The sequence below is a fragment of the Drosophila simulans genome, chromosome 2L (genome assembly GCF_016746395.2).
Source record: "Drosophila simulans strain w501 chromosome 2L, Prin_Dsim_3.1, whole genome shotgun sequence".
In the NCBI taxonomy this organism is placed as follows: Eukaryota; Metazoa; Arthropoda; class Insecta; order Diptera; family Drosophilidae; genus Drosophila; species Drosophila simulans.
Window position 1 is genome coordinate 11,005,887 of NC_052520.2, and position 16,950 is coordinate 11,022,836.

At 46.3% G+C, this 16,950-nt stretch overlaps 6 protein-coding genes across 8 annotated transcripts; 2 read left to right on the plus strand and 4 right to left on the minus strand.

Annotated features, from left to right (window-relative positions):
* The first annotated feature begins 177 nt into the window (after positions 1–177).
* LOC6731944 (coiled-coil and C2 domain-containing protein 1-like) lies at positions 178–4,127 on the plus strand. 2 transcript variants are annotated; one of them, XM_016179983.3, is made up of 6 exons: positions 178–392; positions 480–2,078; positions 2,135–2,566; positions 2,625–2,776; positions 3,380–3,524; positions 3,591–4,127. In XM_016179983.3, the coding sequence occupies exons 1-6, from the start codon at positions 336–338 to the stop codon at positions 3,708–3,710; spliced, it is 2,505 nt and encodes an 834-aa protein (XP_016024610.1). In that variant the 5' UTR covers positions 178–335; the 3' UTR covers positions 3,711–4,127. The 2 variants fall into 2 exon arrangements, with proteins under 2 accessions (XP_016024610.1, XP_016024611.1); XM_016179984.3 differs by having other exon boundaries at positions 179–392; positions 3,434–3,524.
* Positions 3,831–6,489, minus strand: LOC6731945 (alpha-L-iduronidase). The gene is made up of 5 exons (XM_016178436.3): positions 6,347–6,489; positions 5,785–6,272; positions 5,306–5,723; positions 4,255–5,210; positions 3,831–4,196 (listed from the first exon to the last, which is right to left on the minus strand). The coding sequence occupies exons 2-5, from the start codon at positions 6,239–6,241 to the stop codon at positions 4,117–4,119; spliced, it is 1,911 nt and encodes a 636-aa protein (XP_016024612.1). The 5' UTR covers positions 6,242–6,272; positions 6,347–6,489; the 3' UTR covers positions 3,831–4,116.
* Positions 6,490–6,649: 160 nt separating this feature from the next.
* LOC6731946 (gustatory and pheromone receptor 32a) lies at positions 6,650–9,148 on the plus strand. The gene is made up of 4 exons (XM_002079045.4): positions 6,650–8,628; positions 8,685–8,747; positions 8,805–8,894; positions 9,011–9,148. The coding sequence occupies exons 1-4, from the start codon at positions 7,492–7,494 to the stop codon at positions 9,104–9,106; spliced, it is 1,386 nt and encodes a 461-aa protein (XP_002079081.1). The 5' UTR covers positions 6,650–7,491; the 3' UTR covers positions 9,107–9,148.
* A 1-nt stretch (position 9,149) lies between these two features.
* Positions 9,150–13,686, minus strand: LOC6731947 (endoplasmic reticulum transmembrane helix translocase). 2 transcript variants are annotated; one of them, XM_039297358.2, is made up of 8 exons: positions 11,480–13,686; positions 10,514–11,423; positions 10,258–10,454; positions 10,053–10,195; positions 9,861–9,993; positions 9,662–9,805; positions 9,481–9,606; positions 9,150–9,362 (listed from the first exon to the last, which is right to left on the minus strand). In XM_039297358.2, exons 1-7 carry the CDS (start codon positions 13,508–13,510, stop codon positions 9,487–9,489), a joined length of 3,678 nt encoding a protein of 1,225 aa, XP_039153292.1. In that variant the 5' UTR covers positions 13,511–13,686; the 3' UTR covers positions 9,150–9,362; positions 9,481–9,486. The 2 variants fall into 2 exon arrangements, with proteins under 2 accessions (XP_039153292.1, XP_002079082.1); XM_002079046.4 differs by having other exon boundaries at positions 9,150–9,606.
* A 285-nt stretch (positions 13,687–13,971) lies between these two features.
* Positions 13,972–15,432, minus strand: LOC6731948 (dynein axonemal assembly factor 4). The gene is made up of 2 exons (XM_002079047.4): positions 14,735–15,432; positions 13,972–14,627 (listed from the first exon to the last, which is right to left on the minus strand). The coding sequence occupies exons 1-2, from the start codon at positions 14,899–14,901 to the stop codon at positions 14,075–14,077; spliced, it is 720 nt and encodes a 239-aa protein (XP_002079083.2). The 5' UTR covers positions 14,902–15,432; the 3' UTR covers positions 13,972–14,074.
* A 670-nt stretch (positions 15,433–16,102) lies between these two features.
* On the minus strand, positions 16,103–16,947 carry LOC6731949 (exosome complex component CSL4). Its single transcript, XM_002079048.4, has 2 exons — positions 16,630–16,947; positions 16,103–16,575 (listed from the first exon to the last, which is right to left on the minus strand). The coding sequence occupies exons 1-2, from the start codon at positions 16,786–16,788 to the stop codon at positions 16,120–16,122; spliced, it is 615 nt and encodes a 204-aa protein (XP_002079084.1). The 5' UTR covers positions 16,789–16,947; the 3' UTR covers positions 16,103–16,119.
* Between the last annotated feature and the right edge of the window lie 3 nt (positions 16,948–16,950).

Genomic DNA, 16,950 nt, shown 5'->3' on the forward strand with positions numbered 1-16,950 from the left:
AGGATTGATGTTTTGTAAGGTGGCTTACCATGTTCATTTATGTTTCAATATGGATTAAAATATAATATAATTGAATGGTGTTAAATGAAGACAAAATAATGTCTTTTTTATTTTAAACGATCTTTTTTTTGACCATCAACAAATTTTCTGTAGCCCTGTGCCATTGACGTCACCAATTCGCAAAGACTTTCCTGCGTCACCTTTCGTTCCGCCACAGTGATCCCCACTCTGTTATTGTTGTCTGCGTCTGAACTGTTGCGACGCAAAAATTTAAAAGGATTTAAAAGTTTTTATAGACTTATTTTAGTTAATAAACAGTCTCTGCGCAGTCAAGGATGTTCTCCAGGAAGAAGCCAGAGCCAGCGAAAAGAAGGCAACACGATTTATCGCAGGTGAGAGGAAAAACAAACAGTCTAGATCCGTCTATTTATTAATTATGAGTCATCGTTTGGACTGTCACTCTTGTTTCTTGTGTTTAGTTCGGTCTTACGGAAATCCCAGATGATTTTGATCCCAGCGCTGGATATGGTGAGGACGATGGAGGTGACAGCGATTTGGAGGCAGAGCTTGCGGCCATAGCCGGCGGAGGTGGAGCCAAGCCAAAGCCCAAGCCCAAAGCAAAACTGTTACCCGCCAGTGATTTGGACAAAATGATAGCCGACAGCTTGCGTGATGTCAGCGACGATGATGATGATGACAATTTGGAAAGCGATCCGGATCTCCTTGGCGAGCTGAATGGAATTGGTGGTCTAGAGGAGGCGGAGGAAGAGGAGCCGGTCGCACAACCGCCAGCTGCCACTGAGGAACCCGTCCAGACCTTTCTGCCCACTACGACTGTGGACACATTAAGCATTATCAAACAGCGCCTGGAAATGTACAAGCAGGCTGAGGCCAATGCCAAGACTGCCGGCGATGCTGGCAAAGCAAGGCGTTTTGGAAGAGGCCTCAAGACTCTACAAGATCTGCACAGGCAGGCAGCGGCTGGCAAGTCTATCAACGTGGATGACATTCCACCTGAAGTCAGTGTTAAGCCAATTGGCGGGCAAGCTCCTCCAGCGCCTGCAGAGGAATCACCAGCTCCTTCCACACCTGCTTCCCCTCCGCCTGTGCCTAGTCGTGCAGCTCCCGCTCCACCAACACCCAGCACCCCGGTGGAGCCCACTACATCTGTGGCTCCCACAACTCCCCCTAATCCTCTCGTGACGCAAATGCGCAGCCGCCAGAACGACTACAAAGCTGCTGCACTGCAATCTAAGCGCAGTGGTGACACAGCTACAGCACTTCAGTTTCTCAAAGTGGTCAAGCAATTTGACGTTGTTATAAAAATGTGTGAGGACGGACAGGAAGTTGATTTGAGTGACATGCCCCCTCCACCAGCAGAGTTCCTTGAATTCCTTAAAAAAATGCAAGAAGGAGCAGCCGCAGAAACTGTCGCAGAACCTACTCCTGCCCCAGAACCCACACCTGTTGCTCCTGCTCCTGTTCCAGCAGCTGCAACAAATATGTTGGAGGCTCTGCAGCAACGTTTAGAGAAATATCAATCTGTAGAAGCGGCAGCCAAGGCAGAAAACAATAGCGGAAAAGCAAGACGCTTTGGAAGGATTGTGAAGCAATACGAAGATGCCATAAAGTTGTACAAGGCAGGCAAACCAGTGCCTTACGATGAACTGCCTGTGCCACCCGGTTTTGGACCTCTGCCTACGGCTGATGCTGCTCCTGTTGCGCCAACACCATCGCTGCCCACTTCGCCTACATCTCCACCGCCAACAGCAAGTACTTCCGCAGGAGGAACGCCCTCCAGTTCCAGTGGGACGACACCTATAGCTCCTCGGAAAGCGCCTTCGCCTCCTAAGCCCAAGGAGCTAACCACCCGCACGTCTGGCAATCAGCAGAAGAACAACATTGCCGAGCAACAAATGAAACTACTCCTCGAGCGCCAAAAGGAGTTTAAGCTAGCTGCTATAGAGGCCAAAAAAGCGGGAGAAATAGATCAGGCGAAGGAGTACCTAAAGATCTTCAAGGGATTCGATTCCCTTCTTAATGCAGCCAGTAGTGGATTGCCAGTGGACCTCAGCACTGTAAGTTTTGCATTACATCTTCTTCTTGTATGTCTAACTATTTCATTTTTCTCCAGCTTCCCGTTCCGCCCTCACAAAGGGATAATCTAGAAGCCTCCTTTGCCATTGTATCCGCTGAGGAATGCGATCCGACAGATGATATCTGCGAAATTGGTGTTCGCATGGAGGAGCAGTTGGCAAAGCAACTGATGATGTGCAAAAATACCCGAGATCATCACAAGGCTATGGGCGATGTAGCAGGCATGAATCGGTTTGAAAATTTAGCCTTGACTGTGCAGAAGGATTTGGATTTGGTGCGATACTCGAAACGAAAGAATGAGCCACTGCCTAAGTTTCACTATGAAAAGCGTAGCTTCAACATAGTTCATTGCAACACAGATCTCACAGACAGTGAGCTTGAAATTGTTGTGGTCCGGGGAATCAGCTACAACGTGGCCAATCCCAAGGACGTGGATACTTATGTGCGCGTAGAGTTTCCCCTGCTCAATGTAAGCTAATCCCCTACATTCATAGTTTCACCAATAATTTATATGTTTTCTTTTTAAGGATGAATCTTTCAAGACTAAAACCAATGTTATCAGAGACACCAGCAGTCCTGACTACGATGAACGCTTCAAGGTTGACATCCAGCGGGCCAATCGTCAGTTCCAGAGAATCTTCAAGCGGCATGGCGTCAAGTTTGAAATATACTCTAGAGGGTAAGTTGCCCGTAAAGAAAAGAACTAAGCTAGCACAATTATTTAATCCGTACTAAGAAGCTTTCCATGCATATTAATCACAACTAACGGAGGCGGTATATGATCTTATTAACGCGTATTAATTTCCCAAGGAATACTAAGTAATATCTGATGAGCAATAATCTGCCACATTTTGCAATAGCTTTAAAGTAAATAGGGGTATTATTGTAGGTCTAATAACAAAAAATATATATTTGGCATAGATCATTTTGCGAAAATTTTAAAAAACTGTTGATTAGTTACATACCTACTACATATTTTTATCCAACTTGTAGGTTTCGCTTGGGTATTAATTTGCTCTTAATATTAAGTTTCAGCTCTTATTTTGAATAATTTAATTTTTCCCCGTAGTAAGCATGTTCCTTTGGTCCTGTTAAACAGTATCGTACGAGTCACGGCTTCAAGCACACATATATTTCACCGTATATGTCTACCCATTGATCTTCATTGATTCTCACAAGGAACATTTTAATGAAATATTTTTAAAAATCTTTACGCCTCAATTCCCAACAATTCAAACCAAAAAAAAAATGTCATCCAATGCTACGCATTTAATATAAATAGCTGCAGTATACATTGTTGTGGACTAAGTCGTAAACTGCCCCTGTGTTGTTTCAGAGGGTTTCTGCGATCGGATACGTTGATCGGAACCGTAAATGTCAAGCTGCAGCCATTGGAGACCAAGTGCGAGATACACGACACATACGATGTAAGTGATAACTACTATGACATAATAATAGAAACATAAATTTAAAGTTTATATTTCTAAAAACAGCTAATGGATGGTCGCAAGCAAGTGGGTGGAAAGTTGGAAGTCAAGATACGCGTTCGCAATCCTATTCTCACCAAGCAAATGGAGCACATCAACGAAAAGTGGTTGGTCTTGGATGCCTAGGGCTAGTCACGAAAATTAAAAGAAAATAGGAACGCGTCCCCTTGCGGTTGTTCTCGATTAAATCACTAAGTTATTTGATTGTAAATATCCCTCACGGAAAATTAAATTTATCTAAGTATGTACGCTTTTGCCGATTCCTTCGCAGGATGAAGGCATATATATATTACGAACACAACACATATAATGTACTATAAATATCTTTATATATAAATAATATATGTATATATGATATTGCCGGCTTTAAGGCGAAGGCGCAAGTCCAGAAGATTGTGCCGGTGAAGTCAGTCCATTCCAAGAGAGACAGATTGAGAGTAGGAGCGGTCCACTAGCGCCTAGCCGAAACCTGATTATGTTAGCTTTCACTTTGCATAAATATGTTCTTTTGATTTATAAACTGTTTGTTGAACTACAACTCCAGATATTCGACTATTTGTGAGTAGGGACTGGTTTCATTAAACACATCCACACCGCGAACTTTATAGAAACCTGCCGACAGAAATAAATTTCAGTTATGAAAGATGGGAATTCTGTAGATTCTTCTCACCATTAACGGATCCCTTGTCGCCGGGCGCATACTGAAACGACGGATACGGCAGGTGCCAGCCTTGTGAAATGAGCATCCAATCGGCAGAGCGACCCAGGTTATCGCGTTCCTTGAACCACACCTCGTAGCTGAGAAGGCACTGCGTGGATTTGGGGTGTTCCATCCAGCTAATGAATACCTCACGCTGAGTCACCTCAACGATGGAAAGTTGCTGCGGTCTTCGCAGTTTGGGCCAAGATGCGGAACACACCCGGAGCAGCATCGCCCAGGGCAGAGGGATGCTTGCGGAGTTGATAACTAGCTCGCTGTTGTACTGCCAGATGGGTCCCGTCTTATAGAGTCTAGGTGTTTGTGACCTTCGCATCGCTTCCCTTAGAGTGGCGTCTGGATAAGCCGGACTTCCCGCCTGCCGCCATATGTAGTACGGATCCGTTTCCTTTGGCACCAGGAGCTCGGTGACGAAGGCCGACTCATTTGCTATGGACATGTTTAGCGTGTACTTGTGATGGAAGGCTGTCATCTTTGGACCCGCCTCCTCGGGACTCAGAAATATTGTGGCCATGTACTGACCAGGACCGCCCAATCCACCGGACACTGTACGCAGGACCTGGACGCTGTGCTTAGTGTCCATATTGACCAGTTCCACGTCCGCAGCCCGGCTGCCGAGCTTTGCCAGCATTCCCAGAGCAGCGTAGACGGGTTTCTGAACAAGCTGCGAGTGCGGCGGCTTGGTTTCGTTCATCCTGAAGTGGGCTAGAAGGGTGCGCTGTGTGAACTCGTGGGGATGGTAGCTCAGGAAGGCGTTGTCATGACTAATGGACTCCAAGCGACTCAGTGGATCACCGGCTAGCTTGGCATGCCAGAATTGCATTACCGTAGATATGAGCGTGATTCCATACCGCACATCCGCCTGAAACTCCCGGGAGGTGCTCCAACCGGCCACAGGATCGGCTTCACTAAGAGATGGAAAAGTAAGAATTTCAATAAGAATAACCATGTATTTCTAGCATTTCTTTCAAACTTGACTGATAACTAGGCTGTTATTTCTTACTCATTGGCCACCGGCAGTTGCTTGAGATTGGGATACTCCTCATAGATTTTGGCCATCAAGGAAAGCGAGCCATTTACGATTTCCGTGGCAGTGCCTTCGATTCCCTTTCGGTGGAAAGTCAGTATGTCAATGGGACAGTAAACCACTCTTTGGCTGCATAGCTCCAATAGATTCCAGCAGAGCGGATGATTCGAGTCCTTAAAGAGTCCTGCAGGGCCGCGCAGGGAGCGATACATGGGCAGCGGGACCTTTCCATCCTGGTTGTCTAGGTTCCCAGCTTTACTCAAACCCCGACGCACAGCTTGAACGTAATCCAAATAGGTGTGTGCCGTAAAGTTTTGCTTGTTATAAACACGAAGGTCCGGTTCATTCCATGTCTCGTAGCGCCAGTTGACCAATCTGGAGGAGCCGTGTCGTGCTGATGAAAACACACGAATCTGTAGGTACGCATTTGAAGTAAATGTGTAGGCGTTGCTTACCAATCTGGTGGTTAATCGTGGTCTTAACCAAGTGCTCCCAGTAGAATGATTGCTGCATGGGGTTTTCCGAAAAAACCCCACCCAGATTGCCCATCCACTCCAGAACGGGGGACAAGCGCAGTTCCTCGTGCAGGAAATCAATGAAGTCATCGAACTTGGAGAAATCATAAATCGGTATTCCGCTTGGGTCGTACTGCCAGAATTGAATCAGCTCCAGCAGCCAGTGGATGCGAATGTGGGTCACCGCACCCACCGGCAATGCTGCAATCTGGCGGAGATTAAGTCGAAGGGCTGGATCGCCCAGGGCGACGCTAATCCCCTCGTGATCGATCCGTCCGGCCGGACAGAAGCCCACGCCCGTCCAGAAGTGCGGCATTGTGTGATAGACCACATCTCCGCTCGTGTAGTGGGCGTGGATCCTGGCGAGCGTCGTCAGAACCAGGAGTAGCGACAGCATTCCGTGCGATGAGCGATGCGCTCGACTTTCTCTGCGGGATTAATGACGGGTTTTGTTTTGTCTTCGATTTGTCGATGCCGCTGCTGATAAGAGTGGCTCTCTCACCTTCCCTCCTATCTCTCGGTGTGTCTGTATCTGTCGGAGTGAGCTAAACCAAAAGCTAAAGCCGTGGCCGTGACGTCACGGGCAGTGCGCCACAGTGGGTTCAGTTGGAGCACAAAGTCATGCTTAACCCGAGAGATATGGGAAATGAAAATGTTTGCATTTAACCCTTTATACTTTTCTCACCCATTAAAACATTTAATAGTTTAACTAATAAAACATGTTAACATTTTTTTATAATAACTTTCCAGTTCGCTTAAATCATTATATCATTAAAAAATATCATTTTTTTAATGAAGAATTCGCGGCAAGTCTGTTTCCTAAGCTTCCGGCGAACGATTTCCTTCCTCGACCCACAGTGAGGCGTGTGCCGAAAGCAACAGCGTGCCCGTTTAGCACTCTCTCGTCACGAGTCTCTCTCCCCAAAAGGTAAAGGAAGTAAAGCTGGGAATGACACAAAAAAGGAAAGCAACAGCACGAGCCGCATTGAATTGCAATCCCTCATTGGGGGTGGAAAATAACGTGGATGTGTGTGTGTGTGTGTGCGAAATGGAGTTTATCCTTGTGTGGGTGCTATGGGGGCGGAAAAGCGGAAAAGGTGTGACAAAGATAACATTTCACGCATCCCAGTGATAATACACCCATAACACGCTCATGTTACATATTACATTGGAGGGTGAACTGGTCCTGCAATTGGTTTCGCCATTCAATTTTATATTTATGGGATTTGTTTTGCGGGGATTACGCAGGGAATCCTTATATGGAAAAACCCCAATATCGCCGTAACGAAAATGAATAGGAATTGAGAATCTTTTGGATTATGGGAAATAAAACTATTAGGCAATAGAAATACTTATGATTAACAAAGGGCACATGATAGTCTTTTAAAAATATTAAGAAAATAGTATTAAATAAATAACTCTCTATAAATTAATCAAAAGTCATCCATGGAAAAATTGATTCATCCGTTTCCCCTGCATTGGCAATATTCAATAATCCACAATGCCAAGCAATTACTCTAATGGCAATGTCTGACCCGTGACCCCAAGTGGGCCCAGGACACAATCAGATAGCTAGGAACCCACTTAAGTGAACGCTGGTCAATCCAGTTAGGGCAATCCTTGCGTCCTGTCAGTGCCGCGTTGGCCATGTCCCCGAACACTTGGGTAATTGAAATGCCCACGCAAAAAGCGCAATCACATCCGTATCCGCGAAGAATCTCGCCGTACCGGATGCCCGTGTTAACCCGGGATGCCTTCAGTAGAGATGCACCACCTATGCCAGCGAGGAGCCATGATCATCCCGTTTTTGAGGACATTCGCACCATATTGTCCGTGCTCAAGGCCAGTGGCTTGATGCCCATATACGAACAGGTCTCCGACTATGAGGTGGGTCCTCCGACCAAAACGAATGAGTTTTACTCGTTCTTCGTAAGGGGCGTGGTCCACGCCCTGACCATCTTCAATGTCTACAGCTTATTTACACCGATATCGGCGCAATTATTTTTCTCCTACCGCGAGACGGACAATGTGAACCAGTGGATCGAGCTGCTGCTCTGCATCCTGACGTACACCCTTACGGTTTTCGTTTGTGCCCGCAATACCACGAGCATGTTGCGGATAATGAATGAAATCCTTCAACTGGACGAGGAAGTGCGTCGCCAGTTTGGCGCCAATTTGAGCCAAAATTTTGGGTTCTCGGTGAAGTTTTTAGTGGGAATCGCCGCTTGCCAGGCTTATATAATCGTGCTCAAGATATATGCCGTACAGGGTGAGATCACACCCACCTCCTATATACTATTGGCCTTCTATGGCATCCAGAACGGTCTGACCGCCACGTATATCGTATTCGCATCGGCTTTGCTCAGGATTGTGTACATCCGGTTTCATTTCATCAACCAGCTGCTGAATGGATACACCTATGGGCAGCAGCATAAGCGCAAAGAAGGTGGAGCACGGGCGAGGCGGCAGCGTGGTGACGTCAATCCCAATGTCAATCCTGCTCTAATGGAACATTTCCCGGAAGACTCACTCTTCATATACCGCATGCACAACAAATTGTTGCGTATCTACAAGGGCATCAACGATTGCTGCAACCTGATTCTGGTCTCGTTTCTGGGCTACTCCTTCTACACGGTCACCACCAACTGCTACAATCTCTTTGTCCAAATTACCGGCAAGGGCATGGTGTCGCCCAACATATTGCAGTGGTGCTTCGCCTGGTTATGTCTCCACGTTTCCCTGCTGGCTTTGCTGTCACGTAGCTGTGGTCTGACCACCACGGAGGTGAGCAACTACATCGGAGATAGGATCTCAATAATCATGAGTGTTTTTATTTCAAGGCCAATGCCACATCGCAAATTCTGGCGAGGGTGTATGCCAAGTCCAAGGAGTATCAGAATATCGTAAGTCATTGGCAAACTAAATGAATCAAAGGGATTCGCTAAGGGTTTCTTTTCCAGATCGATAAGTTCCTCACCAAGAGCATTAAACAGGAGGTGCAATTCACGGCATATGGATTTTTTGCCATAGATAACTCTACGCTGTTCAAGGTATCCTATTGATTGTCATATATCTCCAGATATAATTCAAGTATCCCTTATTTATTAATGGGATGTACTGCAAGTTCACGGCCACTGACTTCTTTTTATTTTCTGATTATTTTCAGATATTTTCGGCCGTCACCACATATTTGGTTATCTTGATTCAGTTTAAACAGCTCGAAGACTCGAAAGTTGAGGATCCTGTACCAGAACATACTTGAATGTAACCTATATCAAAAATATTTGATAAATATGCATCGCGGCTATCGAACTTTTCTCTATTTTTATTAGCATTACAAATATTACGACAATTTCACTAATCGCATATACGGGAGAGTCGAATTAAATCGAAAGATCTCAATTTGTCAAATTAAAATGATATAGGCTGCCCGATAATACACTTGCCTGATAATACACTGTAAATGCATTATGTTGATTCTTAAATGAAGAATTTCAATATTTATGAAACCGACGCCATAAAATTACGTTTAGTTGTTCACCATTAGGGGGGTACAATTAAAAACGAAAGGGGTTTCTCTAGTGGAACGTACGGCTTGCGCTGCTTTCACATTACTTTTCTAGTACTTAATATAAAATGGTCCTAACAGTTCAGCACTTTAGACTTGCGACGCGTTTCCCCGAACAGGAATGAGCAAATACGGTCCAAAAGGAAAGCCCCGACAATATCCAGGATCAGGACGCCGAGTAAAGTTTTACGGAACTGAAAATGATAATATTATATAGTGTTTAAGAATAAAATATACTCAAGTACTTACATCCGCTGGGAAGTCAATTATCTCAAAGAATTCCGTCAGTTCGGGCGCCAGTCCCGTGGACAGAAGAATGACCAGTGCAGCGGAGGCTCCGATGGCATACATCAGCATGCGATTGGAGCGCAAACTCTCCATGAACGGATAGCCCTGCGTAAGTTTAAGTTTAGTATTCTGCATTGCACGATATGTCAGGGAGGTGTACCTTGTAATTCACCGCAATGGTAGCGACTTGTAGTGATAGGCAAATTATGTAGACCGTGCTGCTAACAATGTTCGGATCGTATTTGGTCTTCTCCTCGGCATCCATGTCAATGTACAACTTCACTTTGCCCTCTCTGCGAAATAAATTATCGGTTCAAATGCTTTCTTTTCTTAATGTTCTAGCCAAACACACCTAGGCGGTGCCAAAATGTTGGCTTGGCTGGTCAGGTAGTAGAGCGTTCCAAAATGCACAGCAAACTGACTGAGAATGGTCGATATCGTGTAGAAGTTGAAGATATTTGGCAGTGGCGCTACCTTGGATAGAGTTTTCAGCGGCTACATAAAAAAAAACAATTTTGTAAATTATTCTAATAAAATTTAAGCGCTGTTTTACTCACCTTTGCTCGTGTGATGAACAGGAAGCAGGCGGCAATGAAGATGCCCTGCATGGTGGCTTGTGTATCGCTGAACTTGATTCCATCAATGTAGAGCACGGACTGACAGTAGGCTTGAATGAGGGCGTTCAGAGCAAGGATCTTGAACATTTGGAGTGTGGTGACCAACGTGCAACGACCCTGCTTAATGATGTGGTTAACTAAAAATAATAACACAGTAAGTCGAAAGGTAAATATAAAATAATTCAATGATACCCACCGCACATAATTGACGAAGACTTGCTGGTGAATGGCGCCGCAATAGAGGCATCACCCAACTTGACCATAGTTTGTTCTTCCATTTCGCGGAGTGCATTTTGGAGGCGAGCCTGTGTCTGATTGAGATGCTCCTGGCGCCGACGCAATGCCCGCTCCCTGGGCGTCAACTGTTGATTGGCATTGGCTTGTGCCTGAGCTGCTAGTGCAGCTGCATTGGCCGCCGCCTGCTGCTGTTCCTCCTCGGTGCGTTTGCGCTTCACTGGAGCGCTGGTCAGCAGGGAGACGCCTACGTTGGCGTGCTTAAGGGCTCCCACATCGTTGGTGCCGTCGCCGCACATCAACGTGCAGTAACCCAGCTGCTTTAACTGTGTGATTACAAGCTCCTTTTGCTTGGGTGCGAAGCGCGCACAGACCGTAATCTGTGGCAGTAGTTGGCGCATATATTGCGGCTGATTCTGTTGCAGATACTGCAGTCCCTCTCCGGTAATACAGAGATCATGCGTGGCTAGCAAATGGGAAAGCTTTTTGCTACCAGGCTTAGTGTCCAGTTCGTAGGTTTGATCCCCGTCAATAGATACCCAGCTCCAGTTGTTCCTACGCTCCTGCTCAGGCGGGGTGAGAATGATCAGCTTTTTGCGGGTGAAGCGCAGTTCGCGGGCCACATGACAGGCGGTGAGCGGGCTGTCGCCCGTAATCATGACCACCTTGTGTGAGGATTGAATAAGCTCCTTGATCACAGATTTGGAATCGGGCTTCATGGGACATGAAATAATCAAGAATCCGGCAAAAGTCAGATCACACTCCACTTCCTCACGCTTCATTTCCCTAACTCTCTGAGCGCCCAGGGTCCCGAGATCCTTAATTCCCAAGGCCAGGACGCGTGCTCCACGACGAGCATATTCCAAATAGACCTTAAAATAAAATCTAGTTGAAAGCTGTTATGTTTTATGAGTTTCGATTTACATACCTTCTCATAGTCCGCGGGCACCTCGCGCAGCATCTTTTGAATGACCTCAGGAGCTCCCTTTACGGCTCCTATGTGTTTAACCTCATTGGAGTACGGAATTAGATGGCCAGCTAGCACAGACATTCGCTTAAGTGCCGATGAAAAGTGATAGCGCTGGATGATCTTCAAAGGCTTAAACTGTGGTCGCTTTGGGATGACGCTGTCCATCTTGGTAAGCGTCCAATCTACAGCTGCTAGAGTGGCTTTCTCAAGTGGATCTCCGACTAATCCGTCATCAAGCAGAGCCAATGAATGGCAACAGGCGAGCACCTGAACCGTGTTTCCCTCCGCCTGCTCAATGGGGACACAAGCACCATTGGGAGCCAGTCCTGCAATACCTTCCACCATCAGATTATCCGTGGTCAGTGTCCCCGTCTTGTCGAAGCAGCAAATCTGCACTTTTCCCGCGAATGGAATCCGAAAGGGTTCTGTACAGAACACGAATAACTTTGTTAGCTGGATCAGTGATGTGTTTACAGCCAAGGTCAACTCGATGGGCAAATCCGGCGGAATTATGGACGTCAGAATGAGCGTACACTCCAGGAAAAGTTTGTAGCGATTGCGCTCCGGGTCCTCGCTGCCCTTAACCCACACATAAGATGCTGCGGCTACGGCAAATACCATCAGGAATGCGATAAATGCAAAGGTCTCAACGTTGTTCTCCGTTGCGCGATTTGCGCCGAAAAGGATTGTCCGCAGAAGTTTGCCCTGGGATGTGTTAAATCCAGTACGGATGACATAGCCGATACAACCACCGTCTGGAGCACGAAGCGATTCTTTTGTCGGGGCAGTGTGCTGGACTACTTTGGTGCCACCAAACAGCACAAACAGCTTCCCATCTCCTTCGGCGTCCATTTCAACGTCCAAATTATCTAGGGATTCCAATGATTCCTTCATTAGTGGCACCGATTCGCCAGTAAGCATTGATTCATCCACAATGCAAGAGCCTCGAAGAATGACCAGATCGCAGGGCACTATGTTGTCGTTTTGGGAGCGCGTTATAGACACCAAGTCTCCGGGTAGCAGCTCATCGGATCCAATGTGACGCCACTTGTTTTGACGAAAGGCGTATATCAGGTAGGGTTTGTTGCCCATTTTACGGATCTCGGACATGTTCCGCAGCTGCTGCTTAACAATAGTGCACTCGAAGGCAATTAGCATGAAAAGCGTGAACAGGGAATAGTACCAGTAGTCGTCCATGCACCACAGTCCCACGGAGAACACTTGGAACACAAAGAATGGCGCAGTGGCGCGTTCGATGAAAAGTTCGTGGAACTCAGGAACTACCATTTCCATTTCGTTGTTTCCGTAGGTTTGAGTAGCCCGCTTGATGTCCTCCTCAGTTTCCAAACCTCTAGATGAGGAATAGGTGCTAAGAAGTCCGTTTACCGGGAATTCCACGGCGCGGAATGTCTTCCGATCCTCATTCCAAACGTATTTGGTCTTTTGGAAAACGAAATAATACTGCGTTGAGCCATCCTCCAGCTTGGAGGACCGAATGGGGACTATCTTCGAGTTGCCATTGTTGGCAGTGGGTACGACTTTGGCCAGCACATTGGCGCCGGGGAGCTTTACACGTCGGCAGGTGAGAAAGGCCAGTACGTGAACGCTCCAGTAGCAGAAGAGCAGCGTAAGAATGTGCAGAAAGGCAATGGCCAGTACGCCGATGAATCCCACGTCATTCCAAGTTGTTAAATTATCCGTGGTTGTTTGGTTATCGGCAGTTATCACATCGTTATTGGTGACTTCGTTCTCCTCGCCACCAGTCACGTTAATCCACAGGTAGAATGCCGACAGGTAGAGTGGCACGAAGGGCAGCACCACACCGGTCAACGGCGTGGGTATGCGCACATGGAGGCTCACATATTGCACCAGGTCGTCCAACTTGGTTGTCTCTTTCGGCCTGCCGGACTGCAGAGCCATTTTTGTGCCGTACGATTCCCCGTCTCCGGCGGCTCCTCCTGGGTTGGCTGCTCCAGCTGCCTCGGTCATCGGTTTCTGGTGGGTACTCCTACTACTGCACGTTTCCTGTGTGTGGTTTTTAGAAAATCTAAAGCACTCTTTATAGTTGTAATGTCATAGCGGCAAAAAAAATTGTGAAAATTTAAGCAACGTTGACAGGCACCAGCTGTTGTCGTATGCTATCGATAGGGCCGATTCAGTGTTGGAAATTCAGTGCCAGCGATATGTTATCGGACTTTTAAATTCAAAGTAAATAAAATTCACAGGAACACTCAATCAGCATAATATATTAATGTCATATGTACTAAGTGTCTAAGTACTGTATTAACTATTACATTTTTGAGAAAAATCTTTTGTTTTACTAAGACCAGTCTCGTCTCTAAAACAATTTAGTATAGCTTAATAAATTACAATTAATAATACAATTATAAGCATCTAACCGTATTGCAACGTTTTACTTTCCCAAACCAAGAAATTAAAACCATCTGAAGTGCTGATTCAACTAAAGCAAACACCTGTAGATTTATTTGATGCAATAATAAAATAGGAATATTAGCACAGTCTCACACGCATGCACAAATTGACATGAAACGCTCATTCATCCACACTCTCCATCGGTGACTGGACATTCGCATTGGGTCCACCGGCGGCGGCATACGCCTTCTCCATGGCGGCCTGCGACTCCCGCTTCGGCGTGGTCCGCTTGTGCTGTGTGGTGAAGTTTACGTTGATCCGTCCGCTGCCGCGCACGGAGCTCATGGGCGGACGCATGATAGGCGTGGCCAGGCGACTGGCGCCCGACGATGGCGGATACTGCAGTGTATCTGGCTTGGGCGCAGCTTTCGCCTCCTTGCGTACATCCACCACCAGAGCTTCGCGCACCGAGCTCTCCTGAAATTGCTTAACACGCTCGCGCATATCTGTCTCCCGCTGGATCTCCTTCTGGATCTCCGCCCGCCGCTTGTTGTCGTAACGTTCCAGTGCCTTCTCATCCCGCTTCTTGTTGCGCTCCACGATTAGGTCGGCGATCTCCAAGCGCTTCTGCATGAGTGCCTCCTTGTCCAGCTTCTGGAACATCTCAGGCCATAAGCCCTTCTCTTTCTTAACCAGAACAATGCGGGCTTCGTTCTTAAAGATGCGACAAAAGCTGTAACAGATAGTTACTCAATTAATATATGTGTGTCCTTAATTACAGAAATGCTATAATCCTCATCCTCACACCATGGTGAAGCTGATTAACCTCTGCTAACTCACCTGGCCATCTCGTCGATCTCCTGGGCCAGATGACGCTCAAAGAAAATGGGTGGATTGTTAAACTTTAAGTACTGCGGAAGGAGAACAACGTCCGGCTTGCGGGTCACCAGACGATTCAGTTCGATGGAGATCTTGATGTCCTCCTCCGTCTGCGAAATCTGTACCATGATGAGTTGCTTGGCTTCCCTGTTCGTTTGCGCTGCTATGGCCGTGGTTCTTCTGCTGCTGTTCTGCGACTGACAATAGGAAGGAACTTATGTTTTTGAGCTGGCCGGAACTGGGGACTCTACGACGACAACTACGACAGGGCCAACTACCCGCCCGACTGTTCACTTGCAGCGCATATTGGTCGTATTCCCCCTCGATTTAATTTGAATATTAACCGGGCTTCGAACCACCGAAACGAGCCGGCTGCGTTTCCCATCGACCAAACAATGATTGGTTGTTTGGATCCCCCAGGACTCGCTAAGCTCCCTGCCCACCGATCCACCTGTAACTTTCCCTATGCATTTGCATTTCTTCGGCAAGACAAGACACGGTGGCCTAGTCCCGGAGCAGCTCATTGCTCCAGGCTGCCTGCTCCCGCTCCTCTGATTGAATTAGTCGCGGCTCCTGCACGCGAAACGAACTTCCATTTGCTATTTGCATAGGAATAGTCATCCATCAACAACAGCTCTCAGCGACATTGATTGGCAACGGGCTACGGGTTTTTACGCCTCTGACGCCTGAGCCTTTATAACCTTCTATTTGCCTTTATGATTCTTATTTTTTTGGGAACACGTGCAATTGCATGTTATTGAAGTTCGGATTACTTGGAATAAGTACCTGTCGTTCACCCTAAAAGTTTTTATGATATTAACCTATAAAGTGCATGTGCCTGCATATATTTGTATTACCTTGTATGTATGAATTATTTTAAGCATAAAATGTGATGTTTTGTTAAGAACCTTGAACAAATTACCGCCCTATTTCTTTAATCTTTTCCCATGACTTTTAGATCTATAGAAATACTTTTAAAAACAGCAATTGCATGACGATCCAATATTAAATTCTAATCTCTTGTTGAATCATTATAACAAACCAATCATGAATAAAAAACATATATAAGATACGCATCAAACATAGAAGCTAAGCTTTGGAAACCAGCTTGTTTTGAACTTTTACAAATGACTATTTCTTTTCAACTTAAGTGTAGATTTATTTAATGATTTGAAATAATGTAAAATGTCAACGTTGCTATGGGGATAAAATGCTAACATAAACTTGTATCCATTTTCAGCGTCGTCTGGTTGCCAAGACATATAATTAATTCGCTAATAATCACTTACTAAAACATTTTTAGTTCCCCAAATGAATTTAGGCTTCTGATTACCATTCGATTGCCCTTATTTCAGAGCATTTATTGAACTCTCAGGCAGAACTTTAGCCACTTTCCGTGGCTCCTTGATCGTGGTCTGGGGGCACTGCATCTCGCTCCAGCCGACCGGAACCATGGGCACGCGGGTCTTTCGGTAATCACTGGCATAGGCGATGACCACGCCTAGTTCATTTTCGGCGGTGGTGAGGAGGAAGGTCTGCTCTAGTTGGTTGATGACCCTCGCTAGGATGACATCGCCCGGCCGGAAGGACTTGTAGATATCGACGCGATCTTTTTCGGTCTCCCGGACATCCTCCTTGCGCAGGAGTCCACGGTAGCTGCTTTCCAGCAGCACATTTCGTACACAGAAAATGGCACACTTGGCGAATTTCGGAGTTGTGACGAGAACTCTGGCTGTGACCACGTCTCCGGTGGCTGGTATGGTTAGATGGAAGCCGGGCTTATGCACACTAACCACCTGGCACTGAAATGGAGATTAATTGGTTCACAGAGTCAACGAAATGCCGGGATTACTTACGTTATCACCCGAATCTTCGATGTTGACAATTCCAGACTTCGAGGCGTAAACGTAGCCATTCTGCTCGTAGGTGCCTATGCCCAGAACTATGCTATCCTCGGATCTGCAGAGTCGCTCCCCGGGCAGGCAGACTACAGTCTCATCCTGCTGTTCACTCATTTCTAGGCCAGAGGAAGTCTTAATTTTTATAAATTAACTTAATAATAAAGCCGCATCAACAAATGAAAACACACGTGCAATGCAGTGTGACCAGTCTGTGGCAAGTGTTAAAATGCTAGCGACAACTTTCTTAATATCACAAGATTTACATTCGTCTTATAT